Source organism: Podarcis liolepis (assembly GCF_965112155.1).
Source record: "Podarcis liolepis genome assembly, chromosome: 10".
Classification (NCBI taxonomy): domain Eukaryota; kingdom Metazoa; phylum Chordata; class Lepidosauria; order Squamata; family Lacertidae; genus Podarcis; species Podarcis liolepis.
In genome coordinates, this window is record NC_139562.1 from 26502325 (window position 1) to 26527675 (window position 25351).

Below are 25351 nucleotides of genomic sequence, written 5' to 3' on the forward strand. Positions count from 1 at the left end.
AGAACATCTGCATGGGTCTGACTGCTGTTGTCATAAGAAACAGTGCAGCATCATTTTTTTTTTTTAAAAAAAAAAACATTTCCTTAATAAAGTCTCATTCTCCACTTATGTCAAATTTGGCTCCCCTTAACAGGATTAACTGTAATGATGTTTATGATACTGCTGTGAGCCTCCAAGGGAAATATTAGCAAACTCAAGAGCTCCAAGTTCAAGATTCTGATTATTACAAATGAAAGGGAGCCACATCCTAGGATTTGCTGTCACATCTGCTGTGGGGTTGGGAAGTAAATTGTCTGAATAAACTTTAAGTTTGGGGGATTTCATAATAGTTACCAATCAAAGATTTCCCCTCAGGCCTCTCTGTGTGGATGTTCCATAAAATGAGGTAACTCTTGGGAAACTTTTCTGAAAGTTGTTTGAAGAGTCTGCATCAAATTTCCTTGTCAGTGTGCAAAGGTTATTGAATTTTATCAGCTTCCCATTATAAGTTTTGGGTACTTTTTCTCTATTTCTTCTCCCCCTACCTTCCATCAATTCTAATTGACCCAGGCAACTGCTTCTAAATAGAAAGTTCTTTTACAACCAGCCTCCTCCAGCTGCCAGAATTATTCAGCGTTCGTGACACTCTTAATGATTCCACCCACTGCTTTAACTTGTGCCTTCTTCTGTAGATTTGGCACAGAACTTGGCAAGACCCACAAAGTACTGAAGCAGGAAGAAGGTGCACTGAAGCCATTTGCATCTCATTAAATGCAGTGGGGCTAAACTAGTTAAAATGCTTTCATATTGGCCTAATCTGTAGATCATTATCTTGACTTTCTCTGCTATTACTGTAGGCTTCCCTCAGCTTTATTGTGCAAACAGGAGACAGAACTGGATTCCTACAAGTACAGATAGGTTTTGCAGGACATTTCCAGGGAATCAGTTTTCCAGGTGATCCAGCTGACACCCAGAAGCTACACTGCAACTGTACATTGATCACTGTGTGATGACTGATGTTGGTCCAAATGACAAATCAGGGCACCGCAAGATCTGTCTGCGTGCATGGCCAAAACAACTGTAGCACACGTATCACAAGAGCTGGTACTTCTACCTAGCAGTACTATTTCTGCACCCCTCTCCTCCAGTTTAGCATTAATCCAAGGCATCTGAAGGCAGCGTAAGTAGTATTTTGGAAATAGCATCTTGTGTTTGATGTTGTTTTTGGAATTGTGGGAATACTTTGAAAAGGTTAAGTCCTTTGTTGCATTAGCAGCATAAAAAGACCCTGCCCTGCCCCTTTCTTGTCCTTTGTAAAAAGGAAGATGCAACCAATGGTTAAGAAGAAATGGGAGACAAAGTACCACTAGAGTGGCAGTCAAATGGCTACAGGTATATGACTAGGATGCTCTTAGTATGCTTGGTACATGAAACATATGGATGATGGTTATGGTCACAGCATTATTCAACAGCTCTGATTTCTGCCCTGCTCCAGAAAGACTGCAGTAATGCTGGATCTCCAGATTGCTACTCTAAGCACATGTCTCATCTATAAGCCACACAGCTGTGGAGAACAGCTTTAAAAATGCACATGGTGTGCAGCACTGGCATCAGTGGAAGCCTGAGCTTTGTTTCCAATGGTGAGCAGGTTGGTCATGTGCTCCTGGTAACCACTTCAGCTGCTGCCATGACCAAGTTCTCCATAGACCACTCTCCCATATAGTCCCTACTATTCCTCTCCTAAAGTTCTACAAATTGTGATAATCTAGATGAGCTATACAAACTTGGGGTGGGTGAATCTGTCAGTGAGCACAACTGGTAGCAGTGGGACATTGACTCCTTCCTTCCTTCCTGCCTGCCTGCCTGCCTGCCTGCCTGCCTGCCTGCCTTCCTTTTCCTGCTGCTCCTCGTAATAGTAACAACAGAGACCCTGTGGCAAGAGCCCACCTGCCATTTTGCTTTGGCCACAGTGTTCCAGATCAGGAGCAGACCTTGGCAATATGCAAGGCCAAGATTTGACACCCACCCCAGCCCTCGTGGTGCCATCCCAAAGCTGGATAAGGGAGGTGCTGGGCTTTGGGATGGAGGGGTGAGGCTCTTGCAGGGGTCTGGAGACCTCCCTCCTCCTTCCCAATGTTTGGCAAGCACTAGCTAGGCTTTGGGAAGGAGGACTCTGGGATCCTGTCAGAGCCCTCAGATGTTGCATCATCTGAAGACATTGTGTGTTAATGTGGGAAATGATGGCTACCATACAAAAAAGTGATTTCCTGCAGCTATCAGGAAACGCCCCCTAAAGTTCAGAAAGAATGAGTTACTCTGTTGCTATAAACGAGCCACCCACAAACTCCACCCCAGTCCCACCCTCCAATAAACAAAACAGGGTAGATACTTAGTTTTGTCTTCCCCCAAGTTGAGCCAAAAGTTCTCTCATCTCTAGAGTGGGACAGGAATCTCTAAGAGAATCCTTAGCCCCTCACCCAACTATAATTCTCAGGCTTCTTAGGGCAAGGCCATGACAGTTGCAAGTGGTAAATGACTAACTAATTTTGCAATGCAGATATGTCAACTCACTGGGTAGCTTGGTTGGTTACAGCATAGTGCTGATTATGCCAAGGTTGCAGGTTTGATCCAGCTGCACATTCCTGCATTGCAGGGGGTTGGACTAGATGATAATCAGGCTCCCTTCCAACTCTACAATTCTATGATTCTATGTCCAAAGTGCCAAAATGAGAGGTGTAAGCTAAGGAAGATAAGCCTCACCCAGAAATGGGAAGTGAGCAGTATGTGAACTTTGTTATTCCTTGGGCCGAAGAGCTGCCTGGTTCCATTACTAGGCAGTACTGGAATGTCAACAGTATATGAGCTTCATAATGGGAAAGGATCTATGTTAAGACTCAGGATATTATATCTGAATTTGAGGCTTCATGCTGAGGATCTATATAAACTCATTAAGTGGACATTTCTTTCCAGTTTGCTCAATTAAGGACAGTTTCGGTCGATCACACTTGCATTAAACGTAGTGCTTCTGTAAGCTGACTCAAGTGTGACTCAGTACTTCTAATATATTTATATTATGTGCCGGGGTGTTTGAAGTAGAAAGATTTGTGCAGGCTACGTATTTATTTCTATACAATGCCTGAACAGATTGGTTCAGGTTTCACACATAAATAGCTGCTTTCCAGCACCTACTTCTCACCCACATTCTAAAGACAAAGAAAGAGCATGTGGAAAATCATATTTATGATTTTTCAAAACAACAACACGCCCCCTGCAATCCCAAGGCAGGCTTGTAACAATCCTTCAACAAAGAGCTACGTATTGACCAGACTGCAGATCATGAGCTAAATGATGAAGCAATAAGCAATAATAATGACTATGCAATGACTCAGTGAAGTGGTGACTCAGCCTCCAGCATTTGCATCACTGGATGGGAACCTGAGGTTCTCCACTTGTCTTTGGACTACAGGTCCCTTTGGACTACAGGTCCCTGACCACGGGAATTGCTGGTTGGTACTGATGTGGCACTGTGGGTTAAACCACAGAGCCTAGGACTTGCCAATCAGAAGGTCGGCGGTTCGAATCCCCGCGACGGGGTGAGCTCCTATTGCTCGGTCCCTGCTCCTGCCAACCCAGCAGTTCGAAAGCATGTCAAAGTGCAAGTAGATAAATAGGTACCGCTCTGGTGGGAAGGTAAACGGCATTTCCGTGAGCTGCTCTGGTTTGCCAGATGTACTGATGGGAACTGGAGTGCAACAGCATACAGAGGACCACGTGAAGAGTTCTGCATCTCTGATCTAGAGTGCAAAAGACTGAAGCTGGAAAAGGTCTCTGCCTGAGACCTCAGAGAGCTGCTGCCTGTTGGGCTGGATGGAAAAGTAATCTGACTTAGTAGAAGACAACTTTGTAAGTCCATGTAGTCAAACCAGATTGTAAAAGATCACTGAATTATAATTATAATATAATTATAATAGAGTTTATTTTCAAGTGGAATTGTTCCTTACTTTTCTATCAGGCTAGGCTAGGCTAGGACAAATAGGGATTTCATTTCGTGGTATTAGGATCCACTATGGTATTTTGAGGGACGCAGGTGGCGCTGTGGGTTAAACCACAGAGCCTAGGACTTGCCGATCAGAAGGCCGGCGGTTCGAATCCCTGTGACGGGGTGAACTCCCATTGCTCGGTCCCTGCTCCTGCCAACCTAGCAGTTCGAAAGTACATCGAAGTGCAAGTAGATAAATAGGCAGGAAGGTAAATGGCGTTTCCGTGTGCTGCTCTGGTTCGCCAGAAGCGGCTTAGTCATGCTGGCCACATGACCCGAAAGCTGTACGCCGGCTCCCTCGGCCAATAAAGCGAGATGAGCGCCGCAACCCCAGAGTCGGTCACGACTGGACCTAATGGTCAGGGGTCCCTTTACCTTTACCTTGATGGTATTTTGAACACAGTATTTGTTATGCTATTTTGTGTATGTTGATTTGCATATTTTTGTACTGTGTCCTTGTGAACCACTTAGAGGCAATCATAGTTCAGCAGTATATAAATTGTGGACATAACTAACAAACTGTATACAATGCTAAACTGTAAATGTTAAACTGTAAATGTTTAACTGTTAGTTAAAAATGAAGCTTCCAATTTCCTCCTCACACCTGCAGTGGACAAAGTGTAACTTAATTGTTCAAGAATAACCTATCAAATATATATTTTATATTACTCCCTCAGAACTGTTTCACCAGTAGTATGTCATCTATCAGGGGAAGGGAATTCTTCTATGTTAGGGCATAAGCAATGGAGCAAAAGAGAGGGCTATGTCACAAATGTAATAACTACATTTCAAGAAGCGACAGAAAAGGACCAAAGTGGAGCGTGGACTCCTAAAATTAGATGGTTTTTCTATTCAGTGTCTATTTTCTAATCAATAAGTTGGTTTGCCTGTTCAACACCTTGAACTGGAAGACTTTTCTAAGACTCTCCAAGGCACAAAACACAGCTCACCTCTCATTTTCCAGAGCCAACATAAACATGTGTGTGCTTGCACACAAATATGCAGAAATTGCTGGCTCTAAGCATTTGCAACAGTTCCTGAGCAGGGCCTGTTGGAAGGACTGTAGATTCTGCTCAGCTGAGTTTTAGAATGTACACATTGACCTTGGCCAAGGTGGTCTGGAACATGGAATCCTAAACTGGAGAAAGTGAAGTGGTTCATAAAACTTTCAGCTGAACTGCAGACAGCAAATAAGGAATAAAAAGTATCTATCAGAATAATCTATCACATGTATTAAAATGGATATGGGCAGAAAAAGAAGATGTGATAGGAGTAAAAATGGGTTTGGTGAAAGTTGGGTAAAAACAACAACATCCCTCTCTAAAAGAAGCAGTTCATGAAAATCAAGGATATTGGATCCTTTTTCTGACCACATGGTGTCCTCCTTGTTCCATGTATTGGAAAAAGGTAAAGGGTGGGGGGAATCTTCATTAAGAGAAGCCATGTAAATAGAGCAGAGGTCTGAAGACCACGAAACCCAAACTGTTCATATTTATTGCTATACGATCATACACACTGAAGTCACTCCCCCCACCTCCAAAGTTCAGTGTAGTAATTATTCTGCTTTGACAAGATCTTATCTTTCAATCACTTATCTAACCTGCTTGGATCACAGCTCCATTTTCAAGGTACAGTGCTGGGTTAACAGTATGTCAGGGAGATAACAACTTCAATAACATTTTTCACATCCCCTCTTGTTAAAGACATCCTAGAAGAAAAGATATCAGAGATGGGAGAGACCTGTGGGGCACTCGGTCCATTTCCATGCCATTTCAGGATGTGATTGTACATTTAGTATAGCTTTTGAGCATTTTTATGTTTAAAAGTGACTCATAGCAGAGACTTTCACAATCTCCCTTTGGAGTATATTATCTAGATTCAAAATTTTGAACACAATTTCATGTTTTGTAATATTTAAGTTTCACCATTTCTACTATCACGAACTGTTCTGTGTGATGGAGCATTGAGTATTCTATAATATTCCTGTTTCCTGGTGGCTGAAGGATGGGTGGGACACAAGGTAATTTAATTATGCTTTATGGAAATTTATCAACTGATTTTATTATATTTTGTATGCTGCAAGCCACTTCTACATATTTTATGAAAGTGTCCATTATGAATAAATAAATAAATAAATAAATAAATAAATCCTCAGTAGCACAGATTGCCTTCCATCAGCTTTGGCTGGTGGCCCCGCTGCACCCCTATCTGGACAGGGATAGACTAACTTATGTTGTCTATGCTCTGGTAACCTCTAGGTTCGATGACTGCAATGTGTTACACATAGGGATGCCTCTGAAGGTTAAGAAACTTCAGCTAGTATAGAATTTGGCGAGCAGATTGCTTAAGACAGTTTGAGCATATTACACTGATCCTGGTCTGACTGCACTGGCTGCCAATTAGTTTCCGGGTCTAATTCTAAATGCTGTTTTTGACCTATAAAGCCTTAAACAGCTCAGGACTGCAATTCCTCAAGGACCACCTCTCTCCATACGAACCCACCCTGAGAGCATTCTCTGAGGCCCTTCTTTGTGTGCTTCTTCTACGAGATGTTTGGAGAGTCAGGGACGGAGGTAGGGGGGACGGTCCACCCCAGGTGTCATCACTGGGGGGGGGTGACATTCGGTGGCACACTGCCTGCCCGCGACTCCCAAGCCTACCCTGAGCCGCTGGATGAAGGGGCGGAGCTGCGCCACCTTGCCAGCGACCTTCCCCCCTTCCCCCTTCGTTTCCAGAGCTCGGGGGAGGCTTGGGAGTTGCGGGCGGGCGACATGCCATTGCCCCCCCCACTCCCAGGCTGCTTAGGGGGGGGAGCCTCCCCTGAGCTGTCAAAAGGAAGAAGGAAGGGAGGAAGGCTGCTGGCAAAGTGGCTCGACTCCTTCTCCCCCCTCGCCCAGGAAGCAGCCCACCATGGGTGGCTCCCTCCACCCCCCATGGGCAGCTCGCTCCGCACCCCATGGGTGTCTCACTCCCAGAGATGCTCACCCTGCCCCCATGGCCCCACCCCCAGATGCACAGCATGTGGGCTGCTCTGGGTGCCGGAGCAACTAGCTCTGCCTCTGTGGAAAGTATTGACATGAGAATGGACCTTTACTGCAGTAGCTCCCCATTTGTGGAATGGTCTCCTCAGGGAGGTTCAGCTGGCACCTTCATTATACATCTTTAATCGCCAGACAAAGATGTTCCTCTTTAACTAGGCCAGGGGTCTGCAACCCGCGGCTCTGGAGCTCTTTTACACCTTTGCCGCGGCTCCGGGGCGGATACTAGCGAGGGGAGGAGGCGCATTGTGCGCCCCGACACTCCCCACTGTGGCGGGCACTGTACTGGCTGTGACGTCGCATGGGGCGGTGCATGCGTTAGTCACGCACCGTCCCAACATCACCTTCCTCATGCTTTAAATGTCGCAATGGTTTTGCGGCTCCCAGTTGTTGTTTTTCTTCGGAAATGGGTCCAAGTGGCTCTTTTTGTCTTAAAGGTTGCAGACCCCTGAACTAGGCCTTTAGCTGATTGTGTTGCGGAAGGGGGAGATTATTGGTTTGGGTTGTTTTTTTCTTATTTTTCTTATGTATTTTGTGTGTTTTTAATGTTGTAATTTTATGTTGTGAACTGTCCTGAAATCTACACATGAAGAGCAGCAGATTTAATAAAAATAAGTAATAAATGAAATGATATGTAGGGCGGAGAGAGACTCGCTGTCTGAAAGCCTGGAGAGTCACTGTAGAAAATACTGAGTTAGATGGACCAATGGCTTGACTCTTGTGACCCTGTCAGAACAATTCTTGTGCTTACCTGAGGTACTCGTAGAGTCCATACATAGGCAAGAAGTCAATGTCTGACAGGAACATGTATGGCGTGCTGATATGTTTCATTGCCACATTCCGTAGGAGGTTCACCGGATAAAATTGGCCCTCCTTGTACACTATGTGGTATCCAACGTTGTGACGGCTCATGAGGACCTCAGAGCCTTGAGCGTAGCGCAGAAACTGCTGTGCCTCTGCATCAGAAAGGTAGAGTGCCAAGCTGATTGGTCCTTCCCAGTGTTTGCAGATAGCTTCAAGCATCTGGAGTCTAAGAGAAGAAAGGAAGGGTTAGAACAGAGAATTTTTTACCAAAGGATGTCCCCCTTTTCTGTTTAAACTCTTGTACTGGGTAACCTCCATGCAAATATTTCCACATATGTTGATACTTTGAAGTCAAAAGATCACTTGGAGATCCATCTCCGAAATGGGAGCTTCAAAGACCAACTAAAAACTGGTACATTTTACATCTTCTCTAGAATGAAAGAAACATTAATTTTAAAGATTTTGTCCCATCACAGAGAACAAGGAAGGGGGAGATGCAGCAGATGAGGGCCTCTGGAATCATTGGAGAGGCAAAAATCACCTTCAATATTTTGAAAGAATGAAACCATTTAAGTAATAAAATAGGTAATGGTTTGTTACGTCTTTCCCAACCAGGTACTATGCTGAGTAGCTGACAGAAGTTGTAATCCTCAACAATCCAGGTTGGGGAAGGCAATGGTATACTCAAGAGTAAGTGCCTACCACTACACTGTATTGCTTCATTCATTGCTGTTGTATTTTCTGCTAAGGAAAGAAATGTTTAGCTATGCTGCTTTTATATATATATATATAAGTTTTCCTCAGCTGTGGGAAGCTGCAGTACTTCAGGGAGCCCTAGTTAGGTTACTAATATTTACTTAGGACATTTATTGGTTGTTATTAAGTGGTAAATTCACAAGGAGTTGAATTTATATTGAATTTCTGTTTCAACATTCATTCTGGCAGTTTATCACTTATTTAGCTCCGTGAACTACAGCTGGATGTGTCCATAGTGTTGCTGAGTTTTTATTTGGCTAGCCATACTTTCCTGTTGAATGCAGATGGCTTGGTTGCTCTTTAATGCTTTGAAAATGCTTTGGGATTGTGGTAGAGTGTAACAACTTCTGCCCTCTTTGATAAAAAGTGGTAGAGTGCTCTTTCCAAATAACACCCCTTGATGCTCTTGCTTCTCTGTGGAGTTTGCAAAGTAGTTGCAGTAATAATAATGATATTATAGAATTGTGAACTACCTTTCCAACTGTAGACAACATACAATAAAAACAAAATTTTAAAAATCCCAGATAACCTTAAAACAACTGTGTTTTTTTAACCCAGCATTGTTCAATAGCAACTAGAACCATACTGATGTGCCTGCATAGAATTGAAGTACCGGTACTTAGCTGCTGATGTTAATGCAGATTAAGCCTTTCTGTTTTTTGAAATCATGTGCATGTGCTGGGGTAGAGATGTAGGAAGAATCTTTTGAAATCAAGACTAGACTTTCAAGTGGATTTCTTTCCACCTGCCCATTTGACCCCCATCATGGCACAGATTCTTGCTATGAATGATGCTTGCCTCGGTTCTTTTTAACATATTCCCATTATACCTAAATAGATGCATAAATTGCTTTGCAATATACACTATTTACATATTCATTGATGTATAATTGCTGCTGTCCTGACAGGTGCCTCAGCAATTTTTTTTTTTTTAGAAGTGTTGTTTTTTGACTGCATATAAGTTGTTTGTTGCTAGAGACAGTCAACATGGACAAAAATCCGCTTCTTACTGTGAATTTTTTAAAAATTGAATGCATTATGGCTCTTTTAATATGGGAAGACGTGATCTCTTTTGCTTTCTGTACACTTCATCCGTGTTCCTTAATTAAAGTCTCTTTGTCAAAGTAGGGGGGAACCAACTGGATTTTACTGCTCATTTTCACCCTCCATCTGTCCCCTAAATCTTTGTTTTAAAATATTAAGTGTCCTTGCTCCAACCCCAGACAAATTTCATCCCCCCACTGAAGTTGTTGACTTATAACTTCTAGTTATTTGCTAGTGGCAGCCTATACAGACCTATTCAATCCTCTTTGTACTGTGAATTTAAAAACCAAAGGAACACATCATCATTATTGTTCTTTTCTACATGGCACAAAAACAGATTTCAAGCTGTCAAACACAAAATCATGTTTAGTATAAACATTTAAAACATAAATTGAGTTTTATGTTTTAGCAGACAAATGCATGCAACCATTTTCTGTATAAAATATGTATTTATGAAATAAAATGTTGCAATTAAATGATCTATCTGTAATTAAGTGGCATTGCACCGAGTGAAGATGAGTGCCTGTAAAACGTTTAATACGTCAAAAGGAATCCATACAATCTAGAACAGAAAGAGCAAAATATCAACAGGGTGCTAAATTGTCTCTCCCGGATGTCCGAGTGAGGAAAACAGTGCAGGGTGACAAGTTTATATTGAACTATGGAATCAAGATAGGGAGACAGGCTACAATGCTACTCCATTTGCCTTGGAGTAAGCCTCATTGAATTCAATGGGGATTGCTTTTGAGTAGACATGGTTAGGATTGCATGGTTAGGATTGCAGTCATAGACCCACTTTGTTTTTAAGGTGCCACAAGACCAGTTTGAAATGGAAGACACATAAGATAACTGATCTGTAGATATGTGTGTCTATCATACTGTACTGTATGACATATGTATAATAAAAGGATATTTATGCATCAGCTGATGACAAAACAGAAGAACCACTTGTGCAAAATTAAAACTATTGCAGCAGAATGGAAAATACCAGACAAAAGTGCAAGTGAACATTGGAATGGATTGAGGCAAATTAATTATTCTTTACCCAGGGGTCAGTTAGTGGCCACCAGTGAACCTAATCTCAGCTCTGGAAATCCCTGTGGTCTTCCAGTTGCCAAGCTGAAGGTGAAAAGTTGGGGGGGGGGTGATGGCATTTGTGGCAACTGAACTTGCTGGCAGGCTGCTCTCAAGGGTGACTTGAGGCTCCGCTATTTTTCCCCTCTTTGGTAAATGTTCAGGAAAGCTAGCCACTGATTACATGTGTGAATCCTCAGTAAACACACTCCAAGGGGCAGAGTGTGGTGGGATGCAGAAGTCTTCTATCACATAAGGAAGTTCTTCTGTATGTGTAGCTGAATGGTGTTTTAGATTAAAATGAAAAACAAATGTAAAGCCAATGACTGTGACAGAAGTTGGGTGCCACCCTTACTTCTGTAGCAAGATACCAGAGGGTTCTAGGCATTCACCCAGGGTCTGTGATCCTTTGGAGAATTGGGACACGGTAGAGACTGCTATAGCTTTAAAAAATATGATTTATTCACCTATTTACACCTTCAAACTGCATGGAGAGATTCCAGATCTTTTAGCATGGTCATTTCAAGAGGGACTTGCAGCAGTGCAGTCCTGGAGTCAAAGACATCTCTCCTAGCCAGCCTTCAATCAGCCTGTCCAAGATGGATCCCAGTCTTTTCTCTCCCTCCTTCCCAGCACACCTTGCTCTAAAGACTCTCTTTTCCTGACACCTCAAACACACACCCCATCACCATGGCAACCCCTGTCCAGGTCCAATAATTCCCTTTGATGGGCCATCAACACCTTTTGTCATGTTAATGCCTCTATCCCAAGTAAGGCCCTGGCTTGGATAGGAAGCTTAGCTTGCAATCTTCACTTCAAATAATCAAAATTTCAGGGGGGTTTTTTTGGGGGGGGTCCCCCCTAAATCTACAACATAACATTTTCCATGTATATCACTGAATTAAATCTTGCCTAGTCACAGTCCCCATCCTCTGTAGCAAGAATAACTATAGCAGCCATAAGGATGTGAACAAGTGTTTGCTAAACCAAACCTCTTATTTCATTAATCTAAAGAGAAAGCAGAAAAACCAGCAAAATATTAACCCCAATCCCCCTAAAATATCAAGACATGGCAGTTAGATTTTCTTCTGCATCTCCCAAATCCCTACTACTATAACCTCCCTATTAATGTTTATATGAGGCACAAGAATCTTTTTTTCTTCATCAAAGTAATCAAAAATAATAATAATTGTTTCCTTCTCCCGCCATCTTTCCTAAGCTGTGCAGCAGAAAGAAACAACATGTTCAAACCGGCAAATATAAATTCTGATTTCAACATTAATAGCTTTTCCCTGCAGTTCTGAATGATCCTGATGACATCCAAGAAGCTTTGCTTCCCTAGATACCAGAGATTACGTTTGCTAGTCTATACCTGAATCATTATTTTGTCCTTTTTTAAATCTATTATTGAAATGATGGTTATTATTGGGTGTGACACACACTTAAATTAGAAATAGGGATCGATACAAACAAAAACACCCCCAAAGGTATGTGCAAAGCTTTAGCTAGCCCGTGATAGGAATCATAAATAAAACATATGATGCTGTTAAAAAATATACAGTAAAAAGCACAGTGGATTTCTCTTCCCTATTATGCAACAAAAAGCAGACAATCAGCATAGATGGATGGAACTGATTTCAGATAAAGCTCCCAATTGCTTCAGTGTGGTCATGGAAAAGTCTAGCAGGGTCCCTGGGCCCTTTCAGGGTGTCTGACATACTGCAAAAGTTTACCTGTGGGAGTAGAAGGATATAGGATTACTACCTGGCTAGTATTTTATTGGCCTGCTTGGCGATTCAATGCCTAGGCAGATTGTTGGTCCTCCAAATGCTATCATTCAGCAACCACCATCTCTGGGCTTGTGGAGAGGGCCATAGAGTTGGCGTGATTTGTTGCAGACTGCAAGAATTCAAATTGACACTCTGTCTCCTCCACAACAGCTGATCAGCGGTACAGTACTGCTGCTTCTAGGGATGGTATTTTGCAGCAATGGTGTCTCGCGGGAATGGGTAGGTTAAACATGCCTTTATAGGTGAATCTACCAAATCTGCATTTTTTGAAACCATCTGGGAACCACAGCACAGTCCATCCTTCAAAACTCACACCTTCCCAAATGTTTCAATGCAGTCCTCCAGTCAAGCAATGTGTACAGAAGTGCATATACTAGAGTAAAATGTGCATGAAAATGTATATATAGCTGAAAATAAGATACAAAAAATCCATTATATTAAGAAGCATTACTTTGTAAAACTGCATACAGGCATGTATTTTAGGAAACAATTCACATTAAAATCCTGATGAATTTACATGAGGTTGTTTTTTTTAAATCACAAATTGTTGCAGAAGTGTGGAAAACTGAATTTAGGATTAGAAAAATGAGAAAGTCTTCTCTCAGGTCTGCACCCCAAAGCATTGCCCCCCATAGGCCTTGCATGTTGCTGATTTGCCCTCTAGGTGAGGCCACCACAGTGACATCAACTGACCAGGGAGCAGCAACACTCCCAGCGATTGTGCTGCAGGAGCACTGCAAAATAGCTCTGCTAGGGATGGTGGTGAGGAGAGACATTTCAAAGCATCCAGCCCACTCTCTTCACAGCATTCACTGAAAGAACAAATGCTCTAGCCTCATCTATTACTGGTATTTGCACCTCTCCTTGCCAATGACAATAACACACAATACAAGTGTTGTGGGAGGAATGTAATAAAGAAAAACAGTTTAAAAAAGATAGTGAAAAACAACTGAAAGGTGCAAGAGGAAATAAAATGGCTAAAAGCTTCTTTGGTAGGGATATTATTTATTGATTTTAGCTGAAAGAGAGAATCTCCAACCCGAATCAATGAATAACAACAACTTACTAACAGTGCGTGGAAAGATTATTTTTTCTCATGTCAGGCCAATTGCTTTCTCCTTTCTGAATAAAGATGGGCATCCCTGTCCATCAATACAGCGTGTTCCCTGAATGGATCCAAAAAAGCGAAACAGATGCTCAACTGCTGCATTGTTGCCAGCAAAACAGTGCTGAGCTGCAGTTCGCTCCTTTGAATTAAAATCCTGGAGGGAAAACATACACAGCCTCATTTCCTTCTCTAATTCATTGTGGCATTCACACAGGATTTGTGTGAGATTCTTCTCTTCGTCTTTGTTTAACTCAAAAGGCATGCACGAAAGCCCAAACCCCACCACCCCAAGAAATGTTTTCCAAATTAAAAATCAATAGAACAGGCGCTGGTGAACGTGGCGAATGATGACTGAATGTGCTAGATGCATAAGCTAGCAGCCAAACAGTGCAGTGGTTTTTGTGGGCTTATGCTCATTTCTACAGCAAAATCAGCATGCATTTAGTCAGCCTAAGTTCCTAGGGTCTCCCTGTGGAGGAACACTGATCTTTCTGTGTAGTCAACTAGAGGGACAGAGGTGTTGCACATGCCTCATGTTCTGCTAGGTATGTGCTCTGCCTAATGCAATGCTGACTGCTTGCTTCTTTTGAAGACGGGCCTCTTCCTTCCTAGAACTAACTCTACCAACAGCAGGGAGGAAGGAGGGCCTCAGGTATTGGGATGGGGGGATTCTGATGCTGCATTTCAGATGAGATGCTCTTGGTTTCAGAACAGAAGTGATGCACATTTTACAGGCTGCTCAAAATCTCTGTGAATGCACATTCCGGGTTTATCCAGGCTCTCGGGATGCAGCCGCTTAAAAACCAAATTTGACAGGATAAAAATTGCCAGCTCAATACAGCTTCTGCTCAAAGAAAATTACGAGTGTGCCCAAAGCAAAAGCAAGACAGAAAAAGCATGGGCTATCAAGGACAGAGGTAGCTCTAGGACAGGAGCATGGAAGAGGATCTAGCTAGTGGGCCAGAACTTGATTTCCACCTCCATCCCTGCAGTACAAGTGTGCATCTTTCCTTGAGAAGCACGACTCAAGGGGCTTTGCAAGCATCAAAACCTCTTTAATCCAAGACTCACCTTTGACTATTCCACTCCTAACATCATATATGGCACCAGGGTGGGCATGGCTTGCCCACCCTTATGGACCAAATGGAGAGGTCCACATATGCTGTAGAACAAAGAACCTATTTTGTAAAATCCCCAGCAAAGCAAGTGGTACAGAAGGTAAGGGAGAACTAACAAAAACCCTCTGCTTGAGTCACCAATCAATGTTATCTAGGTTCTTTCCTTTCCTGACTCACCACATGTTTTTTTACACTCATTTACACTTTTGATGTATTTTAAATGAACTCAAATGACTGGATTGACATTGTTATACAGCATTGTCATGTACCATAAGTATGAATTGCTGTGCTTATGTTGCCTATCCTGTATAACACTTTGAACATGGTGTATTTTGGGGAACTGATGCTAACTACCAGCTAGGGTGGATCAGGCCATTTCCGGGGTCGTAACTTCCTACCCTGCACCTGAGCACTGAAGTCTCTGACTCATCATGTCCCTGTTTCTGTACAAAACAACTCTTGGTGCTTTCCACAAGAAGGAAAGAAAATGGCACTCATTTACTGTCAGTGAATCCCAAATGTTCTTTTCCCCACCGACATGAGACCTTGTGAAATTTTCTTGAACTCATTAGCTGGTGCTAATTGCATTTTCCAGAGTTCTTGGTGGCATAATAAAATGGCATTTCTTACCTGTCCATTGAGAGTTGAGCCACCAGCGTTACATCAGTGTTGTCTGGAGCAGACTCATACTCGTAGTGTAAAAAATACAAGTGAGTGCGATGGACAGTGAAACGCTCCCGTCTAAACTCATAACACAGGTCATCTTCATCCAACTCAGACAGCTGTTTCTGGAGCTGTAGTGGGGGTAGGGTAGTGGAGGGGAAACCACAAGTATATATATTACTAAATGTCTTTTAGTGAAGGGTAGTCGTTTGTTAAGATTAGGTGCCTCACTAGCATCTTGTCACTTTCATTCATTGCATGTATGAACTTTCTCGCAGACCCCAAAGTCATCTCACTTACAGATCCTAAAAGAAACAGAAGGCCTACTTTGCACAATGCATAATTAACTTACAGAACTCATTAACCAAGCATATTTTTATAGTGGCCATCAGAACAAATAAACTTTTTAAAAGGAACACGGGAAGTTGCCTTATACTGAATCAGATCATTGGTCCAGCTAATTCAGTAGTTCACATGGGTAGTGACTCTCCACGTTTTCAAAAAGGAAACATTCCCAGCCCTACCTGGAGATGCCAGGGATTGAACCTGGAACCATCTGCATGCAAAGTAAAGCCCTTCCAGCAGCACTGGGTATGTCAGTGGAAACTAGCCAGGATAGCAAAACAACAACAACTCATCTAAGGTTTTTGAGAGAAGCTAAAGATTAACCACTGGGAGGGGAATACATGTATATCATCACCATCATATCCTCCTATGAACTTTCTGAAGACATATGGGCTGGCAAAATTCTGCCTCTGCCTCTGTATATGCTGTTCTGGATCCAGCCTTGTTGCAGCAGTGATATAGCAAGACTTACTTTTAGGCAGAGCACCAAATACTCTAGTTTCTGGCAGGGATACTTGAAAGCTATGCCATTGGCATTCTGGAAAAAACACATCAATGGTTCCTACGGCTGCAGGTATGTTTTCTTTCAAAGAGCCATCCTCAAAATTTGTGCATGACTAAATGGCTCACCAAACAAAACAGCAGAAGAATTGATTATAGTTTGGGGGTTGCATTTGCTCTTGGCCAACCGTCCAAGGGCCCCATGCCAGTGGTGGGTGTGGTCACCTCACACCTTCTCATGCACGAACAGAGGACATACCCACCAGCAGACACATTCAGCACAGACCCGCTCTTCCCATTCTCAGCCTTGGATCAGCCGAGCAGGGGGATTATTGTCCTCTCTCCAGTCATCAAATGATCAACTGATGGCCAGAGATGTATCCTCATCTTCCTTTAAAAAAAGTCTTTGAGTTGCACACACATCCCTGCCCACTACACCATTGGCCATGCCCAGATATTATGAAAGCTGTAGTCTATAAAGTGATGGCTGATTTTCTCCAATCCTTGTCTCCATGTGTTTCTTCCTCTCTTTCTCTGTCCTACTCTAGTCACCACTGTGGGCACAAATTCTCCATCATCTTACATTTCATTCACCACTGAAAACCTCAGTTCATCACACCCTCGTTCATTTCATTCCCCTAAGCACAAATAACATTTTAAATAAAGCCAGAAATGACTAGATGAAACATCTTAATTTCCTTCCATGGAAAGACATTAGCATTCTCCCCTTATCAGTTCTATTCATCAGCCTAAGTAGAAATGGTTAGAAGAGCTGTACCATACCACTCCTTCGAGATATCATAGTATCTTCTTCTTTTTTAAATTTCACAAATAGCCAAGCTATAAGCTGGTAATTGCAAAGTAGCCATTATCTAGGTAGTCACTGAGTGATTATCAGATTACTTCAGGCTTCTAAGATAAAAGGATATAACAACTTAATTATGAGCTATGGAATAGCACTATGGACTAAATTATGTCTCTGACTACTGCAGAGGAATGGAATAAAGAAAGATCACATTTCATGCCCTAGTATTTTAATCGGGGGTGGGATGGAGCCAGAAGGGGACCAAATGCAAGTTTAATATTTATGTAACATCTTTCCACAGTGGAAATGTTACGTTATATTAATTAATTAATTAAATTTTTATCCTGCCCTTCCTCTTGAAGGAGCTCAGGATGCAAAAAAAAGAGGGGGGAATTGTCTCTTAGGGACAATTCCAATACAGAGCTAGCCAGATTCTGTATATATGCCCCCCCTTTGATCTGCAGATGGTGGCCCAGAAATGTATTTTTGTCCAACAGAAACCCTTCATTAGTGTTCAAGCTTGACCATAAAGTTTGTGCTGTCTTTCAATGAGAACTTCTCATTTAAGGAGCACATATGCTCAAATATTATCAGGGCATCACATATGAAATCCAGGAGAATGTAATGAACAACATGTAGTGAAAGCGTGTGTGTCGCCGCCGCATTTGCTGGCCCGGCATTGTCTCTCTTGCCAGCCAGCCCCATACTACCCAAGTCTGCAAAAGTTTTAATTGGCATGCTTCACATTTAAGTTTCCTGAACACAATTTGTGACAAGCCAATACATTTTGACCAGAGTGTTACGCTACTCAGTTTCTCGATGATCTAGAGATAAGCAAGAAATCATAAAGTTTGATAAAAGTTGTGTGCCTCCTTGGTATCTTAGGCTTCAGCACATTTAACTTCCAAATACCTCAGCAACTTTTTCGACTCAAGACCTAAGGCCTCAGATGCTGCTTCTGCTCACTCTGCTGAAGAGGATCCTTGTATTCTCTTTAAATTATGCCAAAGAGCAAGTAATAATGCAACTCATATTTTGAATAATTATAGCCTAATCTATGTGAAAGATGCATGCAATTAGTCTGTATCCTCAATGTGTCTACAGTGTTATTAAATTACAATGCATGACCAGAAAACTGCCAGGACACGAACAAATTTGCTGAATTATACACATATTAGTTATATACCCAAATTTATAATGAAATGCAGGTTCCAACCTATGCATTTGACTTGCCCTTTAAATGATGTGTTTAGGCAAACATCTTTGTCACTTCTGTTCATGATATAAAGAAGTGTAAGAAGATTTCCATTTACAGTGGTACCTCGGGTTAAGTACTTAATTAGTTCCGGAGGTCCGTTCTTAATCTGAAACTGTTCTTAACCTGAAGCACCACTTTAGCTAATGGGGCCTCCCGCTGCTGCTGCACCGCCAGAGCACAATTTCTGTTCTGATCCTGAAGCAAAGTTCTTAACCCGAGGTACTATTTCTAGGTTAGCGGAGTCTGTAACCTGAAGCGTATGTAACCCAAGGTACCACTGTATAAGAACAAGCTTTAGATAAAGGGGACCATGCAGCTGTCCAAGTGGGCAGTTTCTTACTGATTATATGTATTAAGCTGGAATAATTTTTAAAGCCCTTGCAATCCTCCTTCAATAATCCCCCCCCCCCCGAGAATGGTTCCACAGATACAGGTGGCAACTACTTTCATTAGATTTTGAATAAAATAATGTAGAATGTGTAAGAAATACAAAACAAAAAACTACCAAAGAGATAACAGATTTCTACCAGCTCAAAAAGAAAATAAGAGGAGATAAAGAATATTTTCTAACTTAGTTATTTGGACAGTGAACTGGGGCATGCGTCTCAACTTCAGATCAGAGGAAACTGCTTTTGAGGTGGACCTAGACTAGGGATGGGGAATTTGTGGACTTCCAGGTGTTGTTGGACTCCACTCTTGTGAATCCCAGCCAGCTTGGTCAATGAACAGAGACATTAGAAATTGTAACCTAACTCATCAGTGGTGGAGGGTGACTCCCTATCCTTAGCTTAGACAGACATACTGTAATCCATCTACCTAGACCGTTGATTAGCTGCTCCTTGCTGTCTATCACAAAAAAACCTTAAACAAGAAAACACGATAGTCCGTGAAACAAATTCTACTACATGAGGGCTGGTTTGCTGTACATGCAATCAACTGAAAGCTGATGTGACAAATTGCATATGTTCACCTTTTGACTGGTAGTCGCCTGCTACATTTGGTCTTCTATAGCAGCTTCATGATATATTAATATTCACACAAGCCATATGGGAAAATGGGCCAAACGATTGCACGGCTAATTCTGCATATTCAAGGGGACTTTGGGTCTTCTACCTCCAGACAGCAGGTCCTTGTGCACCATGCCACAAACTGAGGTGGTCTTTCAAATGCAGATTATAACACAACACAGCTTTCTCCTATTCAAAGAAGGAGAAGAAGATATTTGCACTAGACATGCCCAAGTCAAAGGACAAGCTAGGCCTACCATGGCCAACCTTCTGTTTTAGAATTCTCAGTACGTTAATTAACTACTAAAGCTGAAAACAACAACTCAAAGAAGTATTTATAGCCTGGGGGTCTTGTACAGAGTGGGCCCTACCATTAGGCTGAAGGAGGCAGTTGCCTTAGGCAGCTAATTTTAGGTGACATGAAAGGGCAGCAAACTGATGGTTATTTAACTTATTACTTTTCTGAATTTGTACTGCTGGGAAGGGAGAAAGGTGCTTGTGGGATTTTGTGCCTCAGGTGCCAAAATAACTTGACCAGCCTTGGGAACTGTGCAACCTGACACGGGAGGAAAGAGCTATCTGCTGCTCTGCCTCAGGCAGCAAAATGTCTTGAGCTGGCCTGCTTGTCCGCATGGACCTAATTGTGAGATTAAAGGCTGTCCTTGATGGATACAGTTATCTTTCAGTGCACAGTAACTTCCAACTTCTTTTGCAAATGGATTTTTTTAATTAGGGGAAGAAAAGCTTAAAACTCGCCCCCAACATCTCATAACAGCAATGAGCACAAATCTCCTTCTAAACCAGTTTAAGGTCTTGCACTTGCAGAGCTGCTCTCACTGCTCTAATTAACATGGCTCCCTCTTTTGAAAGGAGGATTATTATTAATGCCAGTAGGCGGTCATAGTTTTACAGCTTGTGGTGAAATACCAGAGAGGACGAGGTTTCTGAACCTTTCTGAATCTTCAGTAACTGCACAGAAGAGGGGCTGTTGACAGGTCTGGTATTTCTCTCCCCCAAAACACTGAGGCAGGACAAGTGCATCATCCAAAATTATCTCTTCCCAACAATTTACAAGCACAGGAACCCTGCTCTCTAGTCAACACTTTTGTCTCCTTCCCAACTTCCAGTACAGTTTAAACTAGTGCATCTACAGCCCTGCTATGAAGGCTGAAGAACACGGGGAAGCTGCCCAATACTGTGTCAGACCACTGGTCCATCTAGGTCAATATTGTCAACACGGATTGGCAGTGGCTCTCCAGGGTTTCAAACAAGAGTCTCTCCTACCCTACACGGACAAGCTGATGATTGAATTCAGGACATTCTGCATGCAAGGCAGGTACTCTACCACTACAGCTGTTGGGGTAGAAAATGGGTGGCATAAAGATGGCTGCACCAGCCTAGAAGTGGTGCAGTGATTGGGCTCATATCAGGCCTGGTGGCATCTTGTCACATCAGTGAAACTGGTTTGGGATCCAGGCCATTTTTGTCCCTCCCACTCAACATCCCCCTAATGGCCTGTTCCAAGCTCATAATGGCCTGTTCCAAGCTCTTCCACTTCCAGTGAAGATGGTGGCATTTTTTACCCACTGGAAAGGGAAGTGCTGTACTGATGGCGTGTCCCTTGGGCCACTCTGTTGGCAGTGACTGGAGCGAGGCAGGATTAGCTAGCACAGCTGTGTAGGGGAACACCTCTGCCCAATCCAACCCCCCCACCTCAAACAACAGGGCTTGGATTGCTCTGATAGTCACAGAACTCTGTGTTCCATGTTCTGCATGGTTATAAACTTTCTCTCACACACAGCACGCATGCTGTGCTTTGCCTTTACAGCTTTCACTGGTCGTTTTTTTCTATGGCTAGCCAAAACACATACCTGCTGTGGCTCTTCTGTGGCTCTCCATTTAGGGGAAAGGAGACTTTTTTGTATGTGTGCCTATATACAAACAGTTGCGTCGGTTGTCTGCTTATATCAGTTTAATTTAACTTATGTGGTTCTATGGTGTGTTTTTTATTTTTTAAAAAACTTCAGCTTGCTGAAAGCAAACAAACCTTTGAATCAAGCCGAGCAATTTAGAAGTGCATATACAACCTTAGCTTTAAAAGCAAGTCTCCATTTGGGCTGCATTATTCTGAAGGAATTGTCCAGGAACTTCTATGAAGGAGCTGTTAAAATGTTCTGCATTCCAAATCAGGCTCTAGATAGGCAATGCTATTCCACTGGTGTGCAGAGACTAATTGCAACAGTATTTTTCGTCTTGTTGATCATGCGCTCCCAGGCACAGCAGTTAGCTGGTCTGAATTTATAATCAGAGTGGTTTCAGCAGCTTTTAATTTTCCTGCTGTTTCCTGCCCTCAGCTGCTGTGCTTTCAGTTCAGTCTCTGCTCTGAGTATACCTACAGTACATTCTAAAGTTAAAGGATGTATCCTGCCTCATCCACATTTTCCAGGCTGCTCTTTGGAGACACGGAAAAGGAACTGTGAGGGGACCCCCATTTTGTGTGCCGTTTCCAGGCCTAACTTCATGTTGTGCTTTGGTGGTTCTGCCTCTGGAACATATTTTGAAGTATGTGTTATGAGAAGTGATGCTAATCAGGAAGGGTGGTTGCCATGGTGACCACAACATGAGTATATGTGGATCCTGTTTTTGACCCCTGCCCACTAGCTACTATTCTACCACACAATACTTTGGGGACAGAAAAAGTGACGTGAACAGCAACTTCAACCAATTATTATATGATTATATTAAAAAATTCCTTCCAGTAGCACCTTAAAGACCAACTAAGTTAGTTCTTGGTATGAGCTTTCGTGTGCATGCACACTTCTTCTTCTTTTTTAATTTTGACTATGGCAGACCAACACGGCTACCTATCTGTAACTGGAACTATATGATTATATTACATCCTTATTTACAGGTTGTAGGACACAGCCCTCACAAGAAGGCTTACATAATCAATCAGTATTTCCCCATAAGCTATTCCTTACTCAGGACAGGAAAGTTCCTCAAATGCCTACATTTTGCCAATTGTCCCCCCCCCAAAAAAAGCTACCATCCAACATGTTTGCACTAGACTTCAACAGAAATGAATAAATCCTCAAAACTCCATGTATAAAAATCGGATCCCACAGTGGCTGGGCAATCAAGTGGCTGGGATTTCCCCCCCTGGCACAGCTCTTTCTGGAGGTAATTAAGCATTCTGTGTTACTGGCAGGGTAATTCCCTTAAAACTGGTAACATGCAAGTTCTTTCAGTCACAAAACTGCTCTACCCTGCACCACAGCTTTTATCACTGCCACTGCTCTCAGTAGTTTTGGTGCTTCATCATATGAATGCCCCTGACAGAAGTCGCTGCAAAAAGAAAAAAAAGTGAATACGGAATGAATATGAGGCCTTTACTAGAGAAATTATATCTTGCCTTACAGCTTTTGCTGTGAAGTCACAACTGGGTATACTAAACATACTACAGAACAACCCTGCGCTTTACAAGGAGGTCCTCTGGTAATGGAATGCTGGACATAAACATTAAAGGCCTATAGAAAGCTCATAAATAAGATATTATAGTGTGCATTGCTTTTATGACTTTCATTGGAAACTTACTTTCAGCATTAAAATAAGAAGAGGCGGGGAAGAGGAGGATGAGACAGGCAACAATGCTTGATCTAAAGGCCACTAATCCTGCTGAGGTCCTTTCCACTTACTTCAAGGGCTGTAAATTCCCCCTTCCACGTTTCATGCCATGCATGAGATATGGAGCAAATTAGTGCAGAACCCTTGTTAAATCTGGTGGCTCATTTAGCAACTGTGAAAGCAAAGTCACCAGATGACACGGGTGGTGCATCACATATATTAGGCAGCATAAAAAACCCTTCAATAGTTTCCATTTTACAGGCCCTGCACTTAGCACAAAACACTTCTTTTTCTTACCATAATTTCTCTTTTTGTACCAAATGTGCTCCCCTGTTGCATTTGAACTAATGGTATCAGATCTCTCCCCTTCCCTCCATCTGTCCAAACCCAAGCACGCAAGTTCAGTTGCCACAACAGAGATTAAAAATATATATTTAATGTCAGGATACTCATATCCCTCCTCTATAGAAAGCAAAGAAGCAGCAGAATAACCAAACTGTAAACATGAGGAAGGAAAGAAAAGTTTACGAAGCGCGATAACAGTCACATGCTACAATAAGCTACCATTGACAAACATTTCCAGCATCTCTGCTCTGAAGTCAAGTATGTCATGTTCTTGGGCTTCTTCCCTTGATAATCTCTGCCATCTGTGTGCTTGTTATAACTAAAATGAATTCTTCCAGTAAGCTTTTCAGGACATTCCATCACATTAACTCCCACGTCTCAATCTCTCCTTACGTGTTGCTATGATCAGGTACTGGCAACTTCACACAGGGGGATGCTGAATTGGGTTTTCCCAAAGAAAGCTTGGTTTTAAAAATGTTAAACAGGGGGAGGAACTGTTTTGACATATAGGAAACTGTTGTTGTTGTTGACCAGCACTTCACTATGAGGTCCCAGGGTGGGTTACAACATTAAAACACAGTATCAAAAACAGTGTAAAACAACTTACAGTCACAAAAACAACATGGGTATTAAAAATTTCCACACCAAGTATCAAAAGCCAGGGTAAAGAGGCATCTCTTCAGCATTTGCCAGAAGCTGTGCAATTAAATGCCTATTTCTTGTAAGGAAGAATGTTTCAGAACAGGAAGGGGGAATTGGTGGCCCTCCAGATGTTGCTGGAAAACCACTCTCACCAGTTCTGACTACCTGTGATGCTGGTTGGGGCTGATGGAAGCTGCATCCCAACAGTACCTGGAGGGCCAGAGGGTCCCCACCCTATTTTAGATCTCAAATTTTACTGACAGGAAGAATGTACAAATTTAATACATAATAATAATGTTGAAGACAGCGTGAGATTTTGCTCTGCTCACCAATATCAAGAAACATATTTCAATGTAAAAAAATTCCTTCCAGTAGCACCTTAAAGACCAACTAAGTTAGTTCTTGGTATGAGCTTTCGTGTGCATGCACACTTCTTCAGATACCTGAAGAAGTGTGCATGCACACGAAAGCTCATACCAAGAACTAACTTAGTTGGTCTTTAAGGTGCTACTGGAAGGAATTTTTTTATGTTGACTATGGCAGACCAACACGGCTACCTATCTGTAACATATTTCAATGGTAAGCAAAAGACTTGGTTTCAGAAATTAGGCCCCTGGTTTCCCCTGTTGTTGTTCTTGTTTAAATATTTACTTAAACTTCCAGCCTATCCTGTTTCAAATGCTTCTGATGTCAAACCATTACGTGAAAATGGTGTTCTATCCCTGGAGCAACTACAAAATCATTTTAGCATCTGTGAATGATCTCCTTCACCACAACCCACAGTACAAAAACTCAAACTAGGGAGGGAAATCACAAAAAGAAGAAACCACCAGCATGCAGCAGAATGCATAATATACAGGAGAAATGAGCTACTTTGCATACAGGCAAAAAACAAGGAGCATAAGGGAAAAAACCATAAATCTAATTTATGCTCTCTGTAATGCCTCTTCTTAACACTAGTGTGCTGTAATGAGGCCAAAGCATAACTGAGGGCAGTATAAAACCTATTGAACTCCATTAGGTATTTAACAGATATTTGCATTCCAAACAAGCTCTCTTAATTACAAATTAAATTCTAAATGCAATACCTCTAATAACATGAAGTAGCTAAGTTGTAATAGCTTACATATTGAAATGACCCCTTGAGGGTAAATTCTGACACAGCCAGATTGCAAGTGACAGGCATAAGCCATTGATCTTGTAAACAATGAAAGCTACCATTCAACCAACCCTCAAATTATCTGAGGCAGAGCTGTTTTAAATCCTGTACTAGTATTTTCTCTTGTGTGGGGCTAGCCTGCCCACTGGGCAAATGTAATTTCCACCCCTCCCAGCACCAAAACTACAAGGAATGCCAAGCAGAACATTTTGGCGAATTGGCACTAACATTCCCAGCGGGAACATAGGAAGCT

General features: G+C 42.3%; 1 protein-coding gene across 1 annotated transcript in view; it reads right to left on the bottom strand.

Annotated features, from left to right (window-relative positions):
• Positions 1–25351, bottom strand: part of LARGE1 (LARGE xylosyl- and glucuronyltransferase 1) — a 317228-nt gene that overhangs the window by 19656 nt on the left and 272221 nt on the right. Inside the window, exons 11-12 of the mRNA XM_083462155.1 lie at positions 15380–15543; positions 7808–8086 (exon numbers count right to left, since the gene is read on the bottom strand). Coding sequence (XP_083318281.1) covers positions 7808–8086; positions 15380–15543 — 443 coding nt within the window. The remainder of the gene's footprint in view (positions 1–7807; positions 8087–15379; positions 15544–25351) is intronic.